General features: G+C 44.4%; 1 protein-coding gene across 4 annotated transcripts in view; it reads left to right on the top strand.

Annotated features, from left to right (window-relative positions):
* The window catches only part of VPS8 (VPS8 subunit of CORVET complex), a 158,479-nt gene extending 140,639 nt beyond the window's left edge, over positions 1-17,840 (top strand). For 3 of the 4 annotated variants that reach the window (XM_075004218.1, XM_075004217.1, XM_075004221.1), the window contains 4 exons: positions 3,388-3,557; positions 5,439-5,607; positions 15,460-15,540; positions 16,652-17,840. In XM_075004218.1, the coding sequence (XP_074860319.1) occupies positions 3,388-3,557; positions 5,439-5,607; positions 15,460-15,540; positions 16,652-16,801 (570 nt within the window). In that variant the 3' untranslated portion in view covers positions 16,802-17,840. Of the gene's footprint in view, positions 1-3,387; positions 3,558-5,438; positions 5,608-15,459; positions 15,541-16,651 lie in introns of those variants that run through there. The other variant, XM_075004220.1, reaches the window with a different exon arrangement.
* The last annotated feature ends 4,013 nt before the right edge of the window (positions 17,841-21,853 follow it).

Raw genomic sequence — 21,853 nt, 5'->3', positions numbered from 1 at the left:
ACAGTCTGGGACCTGGGCTCCATCCCTTCCGGAGTGTGGAGCCAGGTCGCCCTTCTACCTTGCCCTGGGGCCTCTGGTGGCTGTCAGCACTGCTGAGTTTGCCAGTCTTCCTTGTGTCAGATAAAATGTTTATTGATACAGTCTTTTGAGAAGCATAACAAAATGTGCAGTTATGCTTGGCATTAAGGGGAATGGTCACAAGGCATCTTGTGCCACTTTGAGTGTTCAGAGAATGTCACCGTGTATTAGGGGCACAACTGTGGATGCCAGATTCATGACCCATCCCTAAGATATAGGGCAGACTCGCCACTCACTGGTGTTATTCTATCAAAAGGTTGTACCAAGCCAATAACAGAAGTAAACTTCTGTCTCATTGCACTAGTTAACAAGAAGCCAAAAATGTTATCACCATAGGCATTCTGGCCCTTGTCTTACCACCCAGACGTTGGCCTCTATGATGAGCTCATTACTGAAAACCCGTTCAGTCGTTAGTGCTTTTCTAATCCCAAGAGATCAGCCAGGTGAATATATAACCTATATCTTACCTAATAATCGCATGGAAACCATTTTGAAACACTTGGAGGGGAGAGGAAGGTGATCGAGAATAGTCAGCATAGATTCACCAAGGGCAAACCATGTCTGAACAACCTGTTTGCCTTCTTTGATGAGAGAGCTGGCTTTTGAATATAGGGAAAGCAGTTGCTGTGATATACCTTGGCTTTAGCGAAGCTTTTGATAACGGTCTCCCTCAATATTTGTACAAGCAATTTAAAGTAGCATGGTTTGGATGAACAGACTGGAAGGTGAATAGAAAACTGGCTAGATTGTCAGACTCGGGGGCCACATCTACATGATGCACTGCTGCCAGTAAGGTCATGCAAGTGAGGGCATTGGACAATCCAAATGAGGTGCTAATTTACCAATTGCATGCCTCATTTGTGCACTCTCATGTGATTGCTGTCCCAGCAGAGGCATCTGTCACCACAAAAAAAGCTGCATAGATGGAGTTCTCTTGACCAAAACCCACCTTGTCAACAGCCCCTCATCCCTGACAAAAGTGCATTGTCAGTTGCCCTTATTTGCATGACCCTGCCGGCAGCAGCATGCCTTGTAGATATGGCCAAGAGATGGTAATCAGTGGCTCAATGTCTAGTTGCCAGCTGTTATCAGACTGAGTGCCCTGGGTCCATTTTCTTCAATTTCTTCATTAATGATCTGGGTGAGGGGGTCGATTGCAAATTCAGCAAGTTTGCAGATGACATTGAGTTGGAGAGAGCAGTAGATATGCTAGAGGGTAGGGATAAGGTCCGGAGTGACCTAGACAAATGGAGGAGTGGGTTAATGGTTAAATGATCATGTACATACAAATAATTGCAAGGCCCTCTTATGAGGTTTGTAGCAGTGATGGAATTATAGGTAGTTCGTCGTGTCCGCCGATGACGTCTTGAGCTTTCAGAGGCTCATTGAATGTGGACTCACATGTGGCTGAGGAGTCCAAGCTTTGAATGGCATGGGCATTCACAGTGGGGGCTAGGGAATTGTCCTGGCTCTGTTGGTGTGGCTGTTGCTTTCTTCCTCTCACGAGCATCAATGAGGCGTACGTGTCACTGCTCTTCAGAGTTGTCATACACGTGCCGCACGAGAGCACACCAGCCTGTTTGGTCTTTTGCACGCTGCTCTAGCTGATCTGGTTTTAAACCAGCATGAGCAATGTTGGCCTTCATGTAGTCTTTATACCTCTTGCGAGATCTACCTTGATTCCTTTTGCCTTGGGAGAGTTCACCATAGAGGAGTTGCTTAGGGATTCTTGTCTCCCCCATTCACATGATGTGCCCTGTCCAGTGAAGCTGGGCTTTCAGAATCATGGCTTCGATGCTCGTTGTTCCTGCTCTGTCCAGGACTTCCAGGTTTGTAACTTTGTCCTGCCATCGAATGTGCAGTATTGACCTCAGGCTGCATGTGTGGAAGCACTCCAGCAGTTTTATGTTTTCTGTACAAGGCCCAGGTTTCACAGCCATACAGGAGACTGGAAAGGACTACAGCCTTGTACACTTTCAGTTTAGTGGACTGTCAGATATTGTGCTGATTCAGCACTCGCACTCTGATGTCCTAGTGCCCAGCTGGCCTGGAATAGACTGCACTCAATCATGGCAGGAAGCAAAGCAATCCAGCCCCAGCCTGCTTCACTTCACTGGCTCCCAGCATTTCTTGCAGGCTGAGGTTTGGAATGGGAGGCAGGAAGAGATGGGGAGGGGCGAGTTGTCCTGGACACCACACCTCATAGGAACAGCCTGGCCGTTGCCCACATTCTTGCTGAGATGTCCACAGAAAGGCTTACTTGGTGGGATAAGTTTCTTCTATGACACATTGTTTGAGTGAACTGTCCTTAATGCGACGTCAACACATAGCTGTTTGGCCTGGGTATAAATCTTATCTGGTAGGTGTTACCCAGGAATACAACACTTGTAAGACTCAAGACCATAGTCAGTATTCATAACTTTAGATAAAATGATGCATAGATTTAATCGGATTAGCAAAATCTAATTGTTCTATTGACACTGTGTGATGTACTTTGTACAAGATTTGTTCCAGTTGTATAATGGTCTTTTTCAGTCATATGGGATGCTCATGTAACAATAAAACTCTCCTATGGGTGGTAGAGAGGATAAAGCTCCTGTGCCAGTGATGGGTATTTTGAATTTATATTGGAGATAGATAAATACTGTCTCTTTCCTCTGTACAGTGCTGTGATATGTAAAAATTACCCAGAATGTTTGTAGGTGTTTTGGTCTTTAACGGTGGCTTTTTTTAGTGAGTTTCTATCTATGTTCTATGAGAACACAAACAGGAAAGCAAAGTGTGCAACATTTTAGAAAGTAAAGAATAACAGTGAAATGGTTCTGATTTTTAATTCCATTTTAAAAGCTTGCAAATCAGCTAGATAGAACTGTCAGTGTTACAGCAGACCAGAATTATTGGCATTGTTTACTCTTAAAATATATAGCACATTTGAGTTTACTGGTCTCACCTCCCCCTGTAATCCTAATGAAAGGTTAGGTTCCCTCTGAAAAAATGTACTGCATAAAGATGGAGAACAAGAAAGAAAGAGAGCCTGGAGTATGTAAAAATCACAGAATGTCTCAGTTGCTACAGGATTTGAACAAATCGCTGAAAGACAGATTATAAATAAATGACTGGACAAAAAGCAGAATGTTATAGTCTCATGTGGAAAGAGAAGAGGGTACTGTATTTTCTGGGTAGTAGATATATGGTATATAAGGCAAGAAAACGCTTATCTATTTCATGAGCTTCTTGCTATGATAAATTTACTCAGTACGTAATTTCTGCAGAGTGGTGACCAAATGATACAATTGTCTTTCCTAACAGACCCTTCTAGAGACAACTACTAACCTCCTGAACCATGATCTCCACTGGTCCCTGTGTAACTTGAGAGCCTCCATCACTAAAGGGCTTATCCCAAAGCAGGATTATTGCTGTATCTGTCTGCAGCAATACAAGAGAAGGCAAGAGATGGCTGATGAAATTGTTGTCTTCAGGTAAAGCTAGAGTGGTACACCTATTCATATTTTAAACATCAGGATTGAAATCTACCATGGTAAAATTGGAACTGCTGTAAGCCTTCACCCAAACTTTCAAGTCAAACCTTTGTTTTAAAATTTAAAAATAGTCAAGTAATTATACAGATACCTTGAGCATTACTATTTGTTTGACAGTAAAGCAAAGGCTCTTAATCAAGAACAGGGGCCCAGCTGAGCCATCTGCTTTACAAACAGATAGTGAAAGACTGTCCCTGCTCCCAAGAGTTCAGAGAGAAAATGGACGGTGAGAGACAGCAAGTGGTACACAGACTGGAGAGGTGAGGTTTGCTGCAAAAGTACCCATCCTAGGTCTTCCTCCCTTCTGTAGGGGAGCCATTGCCATCACAGTTTCTCTGTGCCTTAAGTGCGTAAGGAGGTTATAGGGTGCTTAGGGAATATAGTTGCTAGCATGATTATTTGGCTAGCAGTGCATGAAAACTTTACCAGTATGAGCATATCCCTGACTGATAAGCCAAGACCTATGTATGAAAGGAATTGATAAAGGAAAAAAGACTAGTAGTTCAACTCTGTAAGATTTTGCAGCTGATCCTTGCTGCTGTCAGACAAGGGCCATGTCTACATTGGTATACAGCTTTGAAATAGCCATGCTAATTGGCATTTAGAAGATTACTAATGAGGCGCTGGATTGAATATTCACCTCATTAGCATAAGCACGCTTCCAGCCACTTTCGAACGCCTGCGGCTCAGCGTGGCTGCACAGTGGGCGGGGGTGTCCTTTTTAAAAGGACCCCGTGTAGTTGCACCAAGCTGCGGGCATTTGAAAGCAGCACTTTCGAAGTGCCGTGGCCAGAAGCATGCTAATGCGGCACTCAATATTCAATTCAGCGCCTCATTAGTAATCTTCTAAATGTTCATTAGCATGGCTGTTTCAAAGATTTGTACCAGTGTAGACGCGACCAAAATGTTTATATTTTGGCACTTGCTTCATTGTGGGATGGCTAATCCTGTGGAATGCGCTCCAAGTGCATGAAGGAATGAAAACGCACACTGAGGACTATTGGTGAAAAAGGAAATTACCAGTTTAGTAAATCTGTCCACTGCTTGCCTGGATTGATTCTCAGCCAGCTAGGCTTCCTCTACATTCCAGTCTCCCCTGGGTGAGTTGTCCTAATGCAGCAGCAGGGTTGGAAGAGATGCAGATATAGACTTGGATGCCTTTCTGCTGAGAACACAGTGAACTGTAACACCTCATTCCTGATCTCAGGTGCATCTTGATTGAGAAGGGCAAGGAATTTAAAGGCTGTAGCTTTGGTTGTTGCAGGTTTTTGCCCCAAAAGCTCTTTTGTACAGGAAGGAACTGAGCTGTTTGAATGATATTGTCAGCCATTGCCCACTTCCTCCCTGAGGTCAACAGTTGCTCAAGATCTGGGCACCAGGGTAGCTGAACTTCAACAGGCATCAGGAGGCAGTAGTTCAGCATCTGACAGCTGTTTAAAAATATAGTTCTCAGAGGGCATTGCCAGCACGTTTCACACAATCTCCCACCCTTGAAATTCTTGCTTCTCGATGGGCCATCTTGAAATGAAAGAGTGCATGTTCTGTAGATGCTCAGCGTTATGAGTGTGATCTCTGTGTCAGCAGGTGTGACTCCTTTGTGGCTCTCTGCTTTTGTATGACTCTTGGGCCAAAGGTGTGAAAATAAATGTATGTGCAGGGAACTAGTGGTATAGGTAAGCGACCCTGTTCTTCTTAAGTGGAAATGAAGAGGGAAATTTCCCTTTTTGGTAGCATGGCAGGTTTTGTGCTTAGCTTTCAGATTTATTTAGTATGATCCCATTTTAGAAGTGTCTAATAAAGTTTCTTCTTTTGTCTTTACAGTTGTGGCCATCTGTACCACTCACTCTGCCTTATAAGTAAAGAGTGTGGCATAGAAACCAGTGGACAGAAGAGGTGGACGTGCTATAAATGCAACTCAAGTAACAAAGGGGGAAAACTGAATGAGAACTTCTCAGAGCTGAAAAAGGGAAATGGTGCATCTGCGGCACAGGTGAGAGTCACGAGTGTGTGTTGCTGAATGCTGCTGAAGGGCTGTACTCTCTTTGCTGTCTCTAGCTTATTAGCAAAAGGATTACAGATCTTGTGTTTTGGAGCCTCGCTTCATTTACAGAGGTGAACCCTAGAGAGAAGGTGGCTGGGCCCCCACAGATTAACTTCCTGGTGGATGCTTTTCTTGCCTCATCTATGTGGGGGTCTAGAACAGGCCTTCAGGAGCAGTTCCTTTTAGATTAATGTTAACAGTGTGGTGTATAGGCTCTAGCTGACCTGCTGTAAGCATAGATATTAATCTTTTATCCATGTTTCCAGGAGACAGGGTCTTCTGTCTGTTCTTGTACTCTACTCCAAACTGAGCTTGACTGTTTTCCTGTGGTGGCAAATTTTAAGAAATTGGAGATGATAGCGATGGCATTGATGTCATAATAGTAAATTAGCAATGATTGGCTGTAATTCCTCACTGCTGTCACTTCACATTGAGCCAATGAGAACATCTACATCTGGTGCAACTCTATTTCAGCCTAATGCAGGCAGAAATAAACTGTGAGCAGGCAAACTCCTACTTCTCCTGAGCTTGATACTGCAAATTGCAAGTAAAAATAAATAATGGATGGTTTGCCAGGATGTCGCCACTGAATTATTCATCTTAGGTAGCAGAGTTCTGCCTTTGAACATTACAGAGAGGGTGGAGATACGGGCTTTTCCTTAAATACATCTAGATATTTTGTGCATTTCCTTTACTTTGAAACTAAAACATCCCGCCACATACACAAACAGTGTGCATTTCCACTCCTGAAAACAAAATAAATCAATGGCTGAGTACATTGTGATGGTGTTTTGCTCAAATTCTTTTCTAGCAGATTACTTCACCACCTTCTGCCAAATCTGTTCAGATCAAAGGATAGTGAACAGGATTAGTCAACTTCCATCAGCTTTTGTCAGGAAAAAAAGGGTTTCCTTCCAGTAAGCTATCTGTTGGACACGTAATCTCAGAGGAGTACATAGAGCACAGTGCATCTTCAGCAGTCATGTGGTATTAGTCTTTTAAGTGAGAACAGAAAATCTTCCCTAGCCATGAGAGCAAATTAATTTTGTGACCCACCCAACTTATTTACAAATTTTATAAAAATTAAAATATGCAGCTTCTATGGAGCATGTATTGTGGAATAGCAGTATAGAATCCAAAATTATAAGGCTATCTTGGCTTCTATTTATTGTAAGCTATATGTTAGTGCTCTCATTTTTTATTGAAAATTTGAGTAGTCGAGGGGCAATATTACTTTCCTTTGTTATTTTCCAAAATTAGAAGATGAAGTATGTACAATGGCAATTCATCTGGCCCAAGTTACTGATGTTACATTTTAAATCAGTGTCTTGTGAATTTTTGGCCACCGATTTCTCAGAAAACAATTAGTTTTAAACAACTCATCACCCGTCTGGTCTATTGATACGCAAGCAAAGGCTGACGTTTAGGAGAAGGGGTATGGTGGAACTGCCATTTAATACCTTTATCATTATGGAATGGATCTGTTAGAGAGACAAACCTATAGAACATCTGGCTGAGGGCTGGGACAGAGCTGGAGTTTAGTGCCAAAATACAACCCTACAAATAATACCAAGTTTGAACTCCCTTATTGAACGTCTGCTGACAGAACACAGAGAGCAATTCCAAGCATTTGTTGCGGGAGGTTGACCCCTCACCAGGACATCTCTGCAGACTTCTCACAGTGCTAACGATGCTGCTGTTTGTTCGATTTCTACAGCAGTAGGTATGAGGAGGGCCTCTTGTCTTCAGCTCTCAGGATTCCCAAAGCAAGTCCAGAATGCAGTAGGAGACCTCCATATTGGCTGTACTAAGTTGTTTGCTGGCAATGCAGATGAATCTCTGCGTACATTAAAAGATTAGAAGACCACTTAACAGTTTTTGGGGGTCTGTACATCTCAGAAGAGCAAATGTTGTGGGTCCCAGAGAGCACACAGATCTCATTCTACCAAGTTTCTGGCCTTGCAGAGACCATATGAACCTCACCTCAAGAGGCAGAGGTTCCAGAGAAGAAAACCACCTACCTGTCAGCCTTCAACTTCACAGCCTTCCACCTTGAAGCATTCATTTTGATTGGATGGTGGAGATCCTGAGTTGCAATTCCCTTTCTTACCTGCTGCAATGTTTTTCCTGCTTTCCTTCCTTTTGGAAACTGCCTTTACCACTTCTGGCAGGCGTTAGGAATCTGTTGCGAGAGACAAGTGGGTTTTGGAGATTTTTTTTCCACAAGATATTCCATCTAATTCAATTCTCCTCAATGTCCCAAACACACCTCCTCCCTTTGCTGTCCTTCCTCAAAGGACCCTCCAACAAGAACCTGCTATGGTAGGGAATAGACTCTCTTCTACAAAGGGGTGCAACAGAACCTATTCCTACAGAGCACAGAGGGAAGTGGTTTTATTCCAGATGTTACTGGAGTCCAAAAGAGAGCAGCAGTTGGAAACCTGTCCTAGATTTAAGACTACTCAACACTTTTGTGAAGGCACAAACATTCAAACGAGTTGCACTTGCAGTGACAACCCAGTCACTGATTGAGGGGGATTAGGTCTCAGCTCTCAACCTTCAGGATGTGGCTAACTCTTCCTCAAACTGCACCTGCACGCCACCTCATATTGAATGAATAGTAGTCGGAGCCTTCCTCCCAGTGCATAGTTTCCTCATTCTACCCTAAATCTCTCAGGGCCGAGTCGGAGGTGTTACGCACATGACAGATAGCAGGAGAGCCCTGGCCTGCCATGATAGAACTAAACCTTTCAGGAATTCTTCCAGTTTGTCTTAATGGCAGGATGAATAAAAGGAGTTCTTTTAAATGCATAATTGACTATAATAGCAGCTACCAATCTTGAAGCACTCATTGACACATGCACTCCCTTTACGAGATCTATTTCAAGTTCCATGGCCTTTCCAAAGAGCTTTCCTGTCATTGAAATAACAACTTGGGCTTCTGTGCATAAATGTGCTATGAAATAACCAAGCAGAGGGATTACCACAATGAATACTCTGAGATTTTGCTGCTTTTCAGTATGTCTAGTAGACTAGAAGAGTATGAGGTTTCCTTTTGAGAAGCTATTTATTGGTTTGTCCCCATTAATTCATGTTTATGTAGACACTTTATAGTTCTGTGTCTCTCAACCAGATTGGCTGGCTGGTACAATGGTGACACTGGGCATACATTTCCTTCTTTTAAAAAGTCACAGCAGTCCCTGAGTTACTGATTTGAATCAGTGCCTGTTTCTGTTACAACTCAGCCACTTCTCTCTTGAGTTCCTTTACAACTCCTGTTCCTGGTGACTTGCTGCTGCTTTATTCTAGTATCTTTTTGTCACTTCCCTCTTTGGGACAGCATCACCTCTATTATCTAAATAGAGGAGGGCTGAAAGAGGCATCTACCGAACATGCAGCATGGTGAAGACTGAGGCAAACAACATTTAGGTTTCTCTGCAATGCCCTTCTCAGTTGCTCACGTTTTTCTCTGGTGTGCTTTCCAATTAACTCACAGGCTTCCTATTTCTGGTATGCTTTGATGAGTCTCCATCCCTGGAGGTGTTTTGTCTTGCCTTGACAAAGCCCTGGCTGGGCTGATCTGATGGGTTTGGTCCTGCTTAGGGCAGGGGGCTGGACTCGATGGCTTTTTTAGGTCTCTTCCAGCTCTATGATTCTATGAAACTCTTCTTTGTAATTTGCATTCTGCTCTTGAAAATCCCGCTTACCTCCAGCATCTGCTAAATTTTGCCTGCCATAGTTTCATTTGGCTTTCTGGAGCTTGATTTCTTTTCTGGAACAACCTCTTCTACTCTGTCAAGTAATTGTCCTGTTGTAACATTTGATCATTTTCAAGTTGATTCCTTTCTTAGTGTCTTAAGGCCTTTGATATGTGTTAATATTTTGTTTTCGGTATCCCTTCATGATAGGGGATATAGTGAAACTTCTGCTTTTATCATGTTTGATTTGTAGCTACAGTAAACTCTTCCATATGCTGCAGCCCCAGGACTGGGAGGCTGCCAGATATTTAAATATTCTGGATAATAGAGAGGTATATTTAGAAATGCATAACTAAAGAAAAACAAAATTAGATATTGAGAAACAAAAATGTATGCAGAGTACTTTATTTTGCCTTCTTCAAGTTTGGGTGTCATCTGAAGAAACCTCAGTGGAAATGATCCTTTTGAAGAGGTCAGATAAGTAGTTACTATTGTCATTTCAAACACTTCCTTAAACCTCAGGAGAGAACTAGCTCCCTCAAATTTCTAGTGGGTTTTGTAGATTGTCCCATGAGCATAGATCCAGCATATTCTTTTGCAGCTATCTTAAAGCCCTTAGTATTTAGTCGTCTTCATCTCTTACAGGTCTCTTCTGTGTTCCCTTGTGGAATCTTGAGCTCACATATTTTTCTTTATCAGGATGAGAGTTAGAAATGGATTCATACCGGAAAATGCCACTGACTGTCTGGGGTGCGTTTCATGGCACCAGTTGCACCCTATTGAAACAAAGACTGTCAGTTTGAATATTGCCATACTACTGAGATTTGAATGTCAAATGTATGTAGCAAATGCTCTGGATGCTGTACTGGAGAAACTGCAGGAAAAAAAATTGGTTTTAACATTGCTTAAATTTGAATAGTAACAGAGAGATAGCCGTGCTAGTCTGTATACTATCAAAACAAAAAAGCAGTCCAGTAGCACTTTAAAGACTAACAAAATAATTTATTAGGTGATGAGCTTTCGTGGGACACCCACTTCTTCAGACCATAGCCATACCAGAACAGACTCAATAGTTAAGGCACAGAGAACCAAAAATAGTAATCAAAGTTGACAAATCAGAAAAATATTATCAAGGGGAGCAAATCAGAGAGTAGAGGGGCAGAAGGGTGGGCGGGGGAGTCAAGAATTAGATTAAGCCAATTATGCAAAAGAGCCCCTGTAATGACCTAAAAAATTCCCATCCCGGTTTAAACCACATGTTAATGTGTTGAATTTGAATATAAAAGACAGTTCAGCAGCCTCTCTTTACCTACAGCCCCCAACTCAAACCACTGCAATACATTATTAAAGACCTACAACCTATTCTTAATCAGGATGCCACACTCCAGAAGGCCCTAGGTGACAGGCCTGTTGTCTCCTACGGACAACCTCCCAGCCTTATGAGGATTCTTACCTACAACCACAGTCTATACCGCAGGAACACAAGTCCTGGAACTTTTCCTTGCAACAAAGCCTGTTGCCAAATTTGTCCACATAGCTATTCTGGAGATACCATCACTGAACCTAACCGGGTTATTCACAGAATCATGGGCACATTCTCATGTTCCTCAACTAACATCATATATGCCATCATGTGCCAACAATGCCCAGATGCTCTGTATATTGGACAGAATTCAAACTCTCTTAGACAAAGAATTAATGGGCATAAAGCAGACATAAACACTCCTGATTCACAAACCGGTCAGTCACCACTTTAATGGAGTGGGCCATCTGTTAAGGACCTGAAAGTCTGCGTCTTACTGAAGAGGAATTTTCACAACACTTTGGAAAGAGAGAACACTCCAGGCCAGGGTGTGCTGGGATTGTAGACTAAGACTTAACCAGGCCTCGCCTCACTTCACACCTTCTGATTATCATGCACTCTGCTGTTCCTGAATAGACTGACTGCCTCTGCAAGTGGCCCTTTCAGAGGGTATCATGCTGTTCCCTAATGGTGGTTAGCTGATATGGTGGCAGTCTTTGTGGAAGATATGGTATGGTTCCTGCTAGCAGCTCTTCGTGGGTTAACAATCTTGCCGCAAGATGTAAGCACCTACACTTGTAACTACTGTAGGCTGCTGCTCTGTTCTGGCTTTAGCTGGGGGTGGATTGCGCCTCGTTGGAATCAAGGATAATTGCAGGTTTAGCACAGCGGTGCTATGACTACTAGAAGAAAAACATACAAAAACCACACTCTGGAACCACTTCCCCTTGATGGTGACCAGGGCATCAGGATCAAAGTAGGAAATGAGGAGCCTGCAATTGAAAATGGGAAGCAGTTTGTTTTTCCTCCTTTTTGCACAATCAGCCAGACCTTTTAATCCCACCACTGATGGTCGTAGCCCTCTTTTCTGCATCGTTTCTTGTCTGCAAAACCCTGTCTAAATAGGAACCTCTATGTTGTTGAGCTCATATGGAGGCACTGAGTGAGCGGTAATTGGTTGTCTTGCCACCTGTGGCATTTGAGGCAGAAAATGCATTTCAGTGTGACCTAAAATGTTTAACCTCTGTGCACCCACGCAGGTGTCAGGCTTGCTAAGAGAGACTCCTCATCATAATGAAAAGCCTTCTTTTAGTTGTATGGTTAAAAGAGGAAAAGGCCCCACGTCGTTTGTTTCCAAGACAACAGGAAGAGTTGCCTGCAATATTTCAGAAGCTCATCAGCCCTCAGAGCAATCTGATAGTTACACGCAGACAAGTGGAGAAATGGCAAAATGGATGCAATTGTTACATTTGCTTGACTTTGGATAACACTGATAGGAGCAGATGATTAGCTTTCTTATCCTTTTTTTCCATCTGCAAATGGCAGTATAGGTAATTAGTAGGGTTGGCAGCATTCAATTTTTTAATAATTTTGAAAGATATTGATTATTTAAACTTTTTTTCAGTTATCCATAAAATTTTCATTACACAAAATTGAGTTTAAAATATTTTCCTACTTTTATTGAGTTAAACATAGTCCTCAAAAACTGTGGTAGGAGAATAAGAGATTATTTTTGACAGTAGCTGTTGCACTTTGAAAGGTGAATATCTTGAAATCAAACTCCATGAAGCATTTTTCTTTGTAAATTTCAGTTACAGATGGAGATTATAATAATATTTTCTCATTGAAAACCTAATGTTTCCAAGTCTAGTCATTATGGAAGAGAACCACCACTACATAACATGTCTAGCTGTATAACTCCTGCTTTTTAGGAGCTCTTTACTTCTAAACTTACCTTAATTAAAAAAATAAGAAACTCTTTAATGTGTGCAGCAACAGTTATTGACAATGCTATTTTACAATGTAAATCATTTCATTTCAAACATGAAGGACAAAGAAAATGAGTCCATACTGTTGTATCATCAGTTTCAGTTTCCCATCACATTATGAAACAGCCCTTTCACATGTGATCTATTGTATTTCTCAATCTGCAGTGTTAGAATTCATCGAAGGAACCAAATCAATCTCTTGAAGGCACGTTTATTCAAAATTCAGGCCTCTTCACCAGTTTATCATGGTTCTTCAGATGGCAATATCTTACATACAGGGTTTCACATCTCTTTCAGCCAGCACTTGCATTGTGCTGGTAGGCTGCAATTTATCTCCAGCTGTTCATCACAGAGCAAGTTGAAATGAATAGGCTGAGTACAATAATGACCACGCATCTGCACACAGGCACCCTACATGTTGCCCACTACTTTGCTCAGAGTCAGTGTGGAGGAAAGTAAATAGAAAAGCACACAAACAAAACAGAAGACAAAAGAACAGATGAAAGAGAGAAGGAAAAAAATCTTACAAAAGGTTCAGGAAAACCATAAGAGGTGAAGATAGGAGAAGATTATAAAAGCAACAAAGGGACCCAGAGCAAAAGAAGTTTAGAGATTTATGAATGTGATGGAGGCAAGCATAATGTAATGTTCCTGGGTGGCCATACTGGTATGTTGAGAAGGCATTGTCCTAACACGATACAGCATTGCATTCCGTCTCCTTGAAATGCCACAGCAGGTAGAGGCATCAGGCTGCCTGCACCGTTAGCGCCAGGAATAGCTCCCCAGTGTTGGGTAGAGGTGTGTGCATGAGTGGGTCCTTCCCCTCCCCCCTCACTACCACCAAGGGTCAGGATGGGAGACAGCTAGAGCTGTACTGGGACCTGCCCTCCAGCTGCTTCCCACTAGTTAGGGCCCCAACCTCTGCCCAGATAGATAGATAGAATTCTTTCCTCCTAAGGCAGTTTGTGGGGCCTGTTCCAGGGTTAATGACATTGCAAAGAGGGTACTGGGGTGGGGGGCTACTCCCCATCCCTTATTCAGTGGTAGTTCAAAACCAAGTCAGAGACTGAAGAGACCTGTCCTCAGGCAAAATGGCAACTATGCTTCCTGCAGCACACTTTCTCAAGCAGGCACCTGCCTTTTATGCTCCTCCCAGTGAAGGGACGGGTTGGCCTCCAAGAGGATGTTACAAGAGTAACTAGGTGTATCTAGGCAAGTGAGAGAGAGAGCGTGAGAGTGTGAATGAGTATGTTTAGGAGCCCTTCATAAGAACATAGAAATAGCCACTCTGAGTCAGACCAAAGGTCCATCTAGCCCAGAGGCCAATGTCAGGTGCCCCAGAGGGAATAAACAGAACAAGGTACTCACCAAGTATTTAATTCCCTGTTGCCCATTCCTGGCTTCTAACGCAGGTTAGGGACACCAGATTTCCCCCTCTGGCTGCCAGTGGCAAGCCTGAGCTTTTAAGGCAACAAAACCGAACAGGCAGTTCATTAAAACCAGCTGGGGTGCCCTAGTTGGTGCCCAGCTTATCATGAATATTGGCTTTTCACTATGGTGGTTACTGACTTGCTGCTGAACATGCAGAATTGCTTCAGTGTTGTCATTTGGAAATGATCATAGTCCTGGGCTTAAAACAGGAGACTGGGAGCCCCTGGGATTCTTTTCCCAGCACACCCACTGAGCTGCTGTGGGTGTATGGGCAGGTCACAACCTCTCTGCCCTGGGTTACATGCATGTGAAGTGTTAGTGTGTCCCAGGCTTACTCCCCAGCAATGTGTTGAAACATCAGGTTTGCAAAGCATTTGAGGATGGTGTCTGAGCACAAAAAATAACCTTTTGATGTAAATACAAAATAAGTTATAATGATAAATATACTCAAGTGATTGACCTGCTGTGATATGGAGTGCTTAAGACTCTGATTCAGGGAAGTGCACACACTGCTTCTGGAAAATATCTGTATAACTTCACTCAACACGCACAGCCACAAAGAGTGAAGTGTCAGAACTTGGTATGGTCAGGGCACTACACTGGGGCTAAAATCCTGGCTCCACTGAAGTCAGTGGCAAAACCTGCATCAGCTTCACTCCTCCAGAGGTAATGCTATATTTTTTCTAATTTCTCTTGAGCTACTACAGTGATTTTTTTTGCTTTCTTACCCAAAGAAATTTCAGGTGAGTTCAAATTAAGGTGACTCAGGAAATAGCCATTAGCTGTATTGGTGTAACAACTGCATTGAAACAAAACCCTTCCTAAAAGTCTTTTTGGCCCATTTGAGAACATAGTGAAATGGTGTATATTGGTTTATAAAAATAAATTCCGGAAAGGAGTAGCTAATACGAATCCAGGGTAGTGCTGACCTTGTATGATTAGCTCGTAATACACCATACTGTTTATCTGATGGTTTTGGAATACAAAATAGAAACATTTTAATCTTCTAACCAAGCAAGGGTACAGTGATACTAGGCAGTCTGTCCCTCTGCTTCTTATTAGATTATTAATTTAATATCTGTAAAGTGGTTTGGAAATCAGTATTAAGCACAGTATAGTGCTAAGGTTAATTAAAATGGTTTATGATGTCACCAGAATCGCTTAGTATATTTAGAGGTTTCTGGGCTTCATTCAGCCTTTTTGAATAGAAGAGTAACCTAAAGCAAAATAAGCATGTTCCCTTTTTTAAGAAGGCACCAAGCTGTAGCCTCAATGCTTATATATCCCATGGTAGTGAGTTGGTGTAAATACCTAGCTAAATAGATTTAAATTTGGGGTGTTTGATTTTAGGTATTTAACTTTTTGTAACTTTGTTTCTTAGTCAAGTTCAGAGTCCCTGTTGGATTCCCAGCAAATCCAGGCTTTTGATCAACTCTGTCGACTCTACCGAGGAACCTCCAGGGTACTGTGTCTTCAACTCTTTTTAATTTGTGAATTGAATTGTATCCAACTCTGTGCCATTACTTGGAGCCAGCAGTCTAGACTCTGACTCTTCCCTAGAGCTTTTTCCAATGCTGCTGCTATCTGGAAAGATAAGGATTATCCAATCAAAACTAATCTTTTCAGAGCTTATCTAGACCGAGTTTCCACTCTTGAAACACACAGACAATTTCCCACCACCTTCAAACCACATTCAGCATGTAAGTGCCCTCACCTTGTTTTCAAAGGGCCAGGTCCCACTTACTGAAAGTGAAACACACATTACTACAATAAAACAATTCATGTTCAGACTTACCCAAAACTCTGCTTTACCCTAGGAAATCCTGCTGAGAATTGCAATTATTCCACGGTCCCTATAGTGATTTAAGGGGGTGTCATGCGTGTACGCACTCACCGAGAGCACAGGCACTGATAACTCTGATGGATTGCACTGGCTTTCAGAGCCTCGGGTGGGTGTCCATCTCAACTGAGGCACACTGCAGCGAGGGGTGGAGGTGAGAACCTTTCCTGCTTGGGTACATTGGATTGCCATACAGCAATAGTCCATCTGGTTTTGGACCCTAGTGGCCAACGTCTTCTGAGCCTCAGGGGAAAGACATAAAGATTTTCGAAACACATGGAAGCGAGCAACACTACCCAACAGGGAGACTCCTTTCTGCCTCCAGCTAGTGACCAGCTCACACTGTGAATCAGGAGAATAAAAGTCCTGTGTAACTTGCTGTCATAACTGCTTCTGCTGTTCTCATTGTGGCCTTGTAAGTTCTTTCTCTGTAGTTAAGGGGTTCAGCTAGGGATGATTCTTTTAAACATACTAACCCAGTTGCCTCAGTAATATCCTGCCACACTGAGTTTCACAGATATCCATATAGTGTGAGGGAGCGTATCCCCTTGATCTTAAATTTGTGCCATTGCTATTGGAATTTCTTGCCATAGGAAGGGGACAAGTGGAGGGAGCGTGTATTATTCCTATCTCCTTTTACACACGCTTTCTCCCCCTGACCCCCCCAAATGAAAATATGCTTAAGCAATGATTGCTCTTCTGTATTTAGTGGTGTTTTTCTTTTGTCTTGCAGTTAGCTCTCCTGACAGAACTGTCCCGAAATCGAGGCGGTGAGAAGCACGGGCTTCTCAATGTGTCTCAAGGTGACCCTGCACTGAACAGTGTCTTCCAGAATGAGAATTTCCAGCTGCATCTCACTCCCCCTCCACTCATGGAAGAGTAACTCTTCCCTTGCCAGACCATGGGTTCAGTCCTTCCACGATAGCACAAAGGAAAGGCTACTACTGTCAACCCCAGAGGGTGAGTTTATTGGTGCAGGGCCTGCCCTACTGGCTGAATTTGCTGCCTGTTGCCATCGTGCCCTTTCCAGAATCCTTGGTAATATATCACTTTGTGTCAAATGGTTTTGCTGCACTTGTAACCATGTGGAATCTGTCGTAGTCTCTCTGCTGCCTTATTTTCCTCTGATTCTGGTAACAAAACAGCAGGAACACCACAGAGATCACTGTCAGAGTTCTTGTCCAGTGGGATGCCCTGAAAGCTATTAACTATGCTGTCAACTCCGTGTACTTCACTCAAACCAAACACAGGAAGTAAGGCAGCTGTACTAACCCCAGGGTGACTGTCTGTATCCAAAGCTTATCCAAATAATTGGAACCTACCGTATGTTCATTTTTATCGCTTAGACAGCTAGACCAAGGGAACTGAACATGTCACACATCCAAACTCAGCATCTCCCAAGCTGCCTCCAGCGTTTCAAGGGAAATATCTAATTTATTGGAGTTTAACTTTCGTATCAGTAAAAATAATCATTCAGACAAATCCCTTTCCCTTCAGGATCTCCTGCGTCGTAAGCAAAGTGGGTGGTATGACTGTATGAAACACCATCGGCCCTTCAAAAGAGCTGATGCAAAATAATACATTTGTGAGTAAATGAACCTGTGTGCAATGCTCCTGTGCAACTCCATTCTCTAATAAACCTGCCCTGCCTTTAAACCCTGCAGTTGGGTAAACGTCTATACGTGAACAGAAGGAGGGAGGGATTACTGTGATAGATGCAGTTCTGTGAGAGATCGTCTCCTTAGTGCCATTAACCAGCAATTCTGGTAGCAAGAGAAACTTGGAAATTTACCATTCAGCAAACTTGCCAGCCATAAGACCAGCTCATGTGTAGGAGGTGCTGGGTTCCATGAACATTCTACTGTGTCCAACTGGGTGAAAGGAAATCTGAAGTAAATGTACGTGCCATATGTGGTGCTTGGTCCTAAGGCAATGGTCTGTGTGGTTATTCCCGTCCTCCTTTTTTTTAAAACTCGGGGGCCTGGACATGAGGCAGTGCCATAGAGAGTCTGGAGCAAGCGTGCTGCTGTGTGGAAGAGGGTTGGCGTGCAGGTGGAGTAGAATTTCCAGTGCTGAGGATTGGCCACCTACATCTCCACGAGAAAAGTAGTTCTCAGGTGGCAACATCACACCTGCAGCACTTGGTTCCTCTCCAGGAGGGTGCACAGTAGAGGCAAGGGGTCAGCTCCTGTTCTGGGCAGATCTCTGCAAAGGCTGTCCCTCTCCATGCATCGCGTGGGCGGACTTGGTTTTTGCTAACCCTGTCACAATGTTTAACGCTGCCCTGCTTTGGTTGAGCTTTACAATATTTTCGAATCCCAGCAAACATTTGATTGGACACAGGATTCCCAGCTACGAGCCAAACCCCCCGGCTGCGTTCTACAGCCTGGGCTCCAGCTGTACATGTGGAACGGGGCGCGCAGCGTGAACTGTTGTGCCAGTCCCCAGAGGAAGGGCTGATGTTTTTATGTGAGTCAGACTCATTGCTGCAGTGATAGGCCCAGCTCTGCAGGGTATAAAGCCCCAGCTTGGTGTACTTCGGACACTCTCCAGCCCAGGCGCTGGGCCTGAACTGGTAGTCTGAGAGGACTCTGTTTATAAAGTGTTTCCCTGCCGCCACTGAGGGGCACAGGATACACACAGTGACCCTGAAGTGCCACTTAGACAACATGAAACAGACAGTACCAGCTCTGGTAAAATCCTGTCACCGTAGTGCCACTGAACAAAGCCCTCACACAAATCCTCGTCTTGAGCTGGTTGCCTGTAGTGGTGCCAGCTCAGCACACGGTAGCCAGGCTGCATGTAGGGCATATGCACCTGACGTCAGCCCATTACATGTGGTGGTGAAGCCCACGAGGAAGGGAGCCTGGTTCAGTAGGTCTGTTACTGGCTTGAGGAGAGCCCTTCTTCTGGGGGGTATCTCCCCTTGCCTCACTTGGGCTCTCCACGTGCTCTCTCAAAGAGCTGCTTCCCACAGCCTAGTGCCCTGGGGCATGGAAAGCAGCCCTGGATGAGGAGCAGCCCGCTGCAGAGGTCTGGACTTGCACGTTCCAGCTCTGACCCTGTGTGCTGCCAGGCAGGCACCTAACAGCCAGAGCCTACGAACTGTGCAAGCTCAGCTGTGGCCCGAGGGTGCGGGTGCAGTGTCCAGATTGGGCTGTGCTTGACACCCAACTCCTGGGCTAGAAAGTGAGACAGGTGAGAAATGGGGCGGGGGGCGAGGGTAACAGACAACATACAGCCCACAGAGTGCAAAGAATGGGGAAGAGAAACTGAAAGCATACTGAAGTCCTTTGGCATCTTATAGACTAATGGATATTTTGGAGCATAAGCTTTCGTGGGCAAAGATTCACTTTGTCTTTGCCCACGAAAGCTTATGCTCCAAAATATCTGTTAGTTTATAAGGTGCCACAGGACTTCTTGTTGTTCTCAAAGATACAGACTAACATGGCTACCTCTGTGATACTTGGGAAACATACTGATGCCTTGATTTTTTTTCAGGGCAGAGCAGGAATGGTGCTACTAGTCTGGGAGTGATCTGCGAGGGAGGTGGTAGAGAGGCATGCTCCAGCTAGCTGTGGCTGTCTTGAGTTTTCTGCAGGCCACTGCCACCACTAGTCTTCCATATTAGTTGGTTTTAATCTGACTGGCGAAATCAGGGCTCTCTTACGCCTTAATTCCCTCAAAATGGGACCCTCCTACCTAACAAGATTGTCTCATGGAAGAAATAAATAGTTTGTCCTCTGTTGGCTCCTTAGGGGCCCTGGTCTCTGCCTGTCATCAGCAGTTCCCAGGGAGGGTCGGATTTCATTTGGCTCCCGAGGACACCTGGGCAGCTGCCTGAGGATGCACTTGCGGAGTATGGAAGGAAAATTTCCAGAGATCTTTCCTGTGTGTGAATGGACATGCATGTGACCCAGCTGAGTGGAGAAATGGACACGTGACATGGAAGGGAACAGAGCAGCCTGAAGTGTCATCTGGAGGAGAGTATTGAAAGCCATGTGGAGAGGCTGAGTTCGTAAAGAGCGGTGACTAGCAAAAAGTACACCAGCTCCCCTCCACGGCTGATCTCGGGGCAGTGCCTACCGGAGGGGGAGGAGCTCTGGCTGGGAATTGCAGGGAACCGGTGCTGCCAGCCCAAAGGGGAGATAAGAAGCGACCTCCCACTCTGCTCAAAGGATGACATTTGATACAAAGAAGGCAGGAAATGGCTTGTGGGTTGTTTTTTTCAGCTGCAGTGAATTACAGAGGAGAGGCAGAGCTGATAAAATTTTAATGATGGCTGTATTTTCCCCTGTATTAGGCTACATAATAGCCCTTTCATATTCAGGGAGCCGAGTGTTGTGTGCTAATGTGCTGCAGAGAGGACCAGGACTCAGGGCAGAACAAAGAGTTCCCACTCTTTCTGGATTAAAGGACTCGGGCGTGGGGTGCTGTGCTGCCCTCTTAGGCCTCATGTCCCTGCCAGCTCTTCCATCACAATGATGAAGGTATTATGGAGGTACTTCAGAGATTACTGTTCAGGTCATTTAAATGTCTCCAGACCACAACACCTTTGTCATTGTGGGGCTGCCTCCTGTGGGCCTAGGGGCCTTTGGTAACACCCATTCCTTCTCTTCTAGCTCTCCAAAACCCACCTGGACCTCTTGGCATAAAGTGGTGTTTTGTTGGTGGCAGTTCTCTGGAGAAAGCTGGGTTGTCTGCAGTCAGCCACAGGCACTGGGGGTTGGAGAGGTGGGTTCTGTTCCCAGGTCTGTCACTGACCTGTGGGGCACCAACTCCCATCCTGTCCCTGTGCCTCGCTTTCCCCTGTTTAGACTCTGAGCTTTTCTGGATAGAGACTCACCCCATCTAAAGTTTGCCAAAGAGGTGTTATATGAGGACTTCCTACCCTCTGTATATTTGGTGTCTGCCATGGAGCTGGGCTGGGCCTGATGTGCCAGTAGGATGTCAGAGCAGTGAAGAGGTTAATAGGTGGGGATTCTCAGCACCTCATGCCAGAGTGGTGCCAAACTCATCTCAGCCTTCCTTCTGTTGGGGGCTTAGGAATCCCTCATTGATGCGATGTCTGTGCAATGTGGACTGCCCAGCATTTTAAGGAGAAAGGATCCATGGCATAAACCTTCTAGATTGAAGTGCTGTCAGGCTGTCTGCAATGATTCCAGACCAGCCTAGGGGGAAGCCTGTCCTGGTTGAGTCAGCCCAACTATTGCCATCTATGTGGACAACCCAGGGGGAACAAGGAGTGGAAGCAAAGAAAGTCATGCAACGTGTGGCTGCTTTTCTCATGCCCCGGAGTGACTCCCATAAAAGGAGACATGAACTAAAAGGCAGACTGGCTCAGCAGGTGGAAATTCAACAACTCCAGGTGGGTCCTGAGTCAGGAGGTTTTTGAGTGAATTGTCCAAACATTGGGCCTTCCTTCAGAGTGGTGGTCATTGGGTCTGTCTCTTCCTTGGCCGAGAAGCCCAGGTAGCCGGTGTGTTAGATCAGTGAAATTAGCCATTCTTGCAGTCAGGCTGCTCTGTCCAAAATGCACCTCACTGTTTCATGTTGAAAGCCCTGATAGGTTGTCTTTTCCAGCCCCTCATGCTGGTATCAGTGTTTTTGTCCATCACCACTTGCTTTGTGATAGCCCTCTCTGGAGACCCCCTTAGGGCTCAGGACTCCAGCTGGTGCTACTTGAAGGGCCAGAACTGATTGCCCGCTCTCTGGATTGGAAGTTAGGGCTGCCATCCTCTGCAATTCACAGTAACTGTGCCAGCAGGTCTGTGCTTAGCTGAGTACCTGCTGGTCACTTTCAGGGCCAGTAAGTGTTACCAGTGACAAGCTGGCATTCACAGAGCCAGGGCATTTATTTTAGACAAGCATTTCAGGAAGGAAAAAAACCAAAACATACATTGGCAGGTATAACCTGGCTTCTGTGTTTAGTTTT

The sequence above is a fragment of the Carettochelys insculpta genome, chromosome 10 (assembly GCF_033958435.1).
Source record: "Carettochelys insculpta isolate YL-2023 chromosome 10, ASM3395843v1, whole genome shotgun sequence".
Taxonomy (NCBI): Eukaryota; Metazoa; Chordata; order Testudines; family Carettochelyidae; genus Carettochelys; species Carettochelys insculpta.
This window is presented reverse-complemented; position numbering and strand designations above follow the sequence as displayed.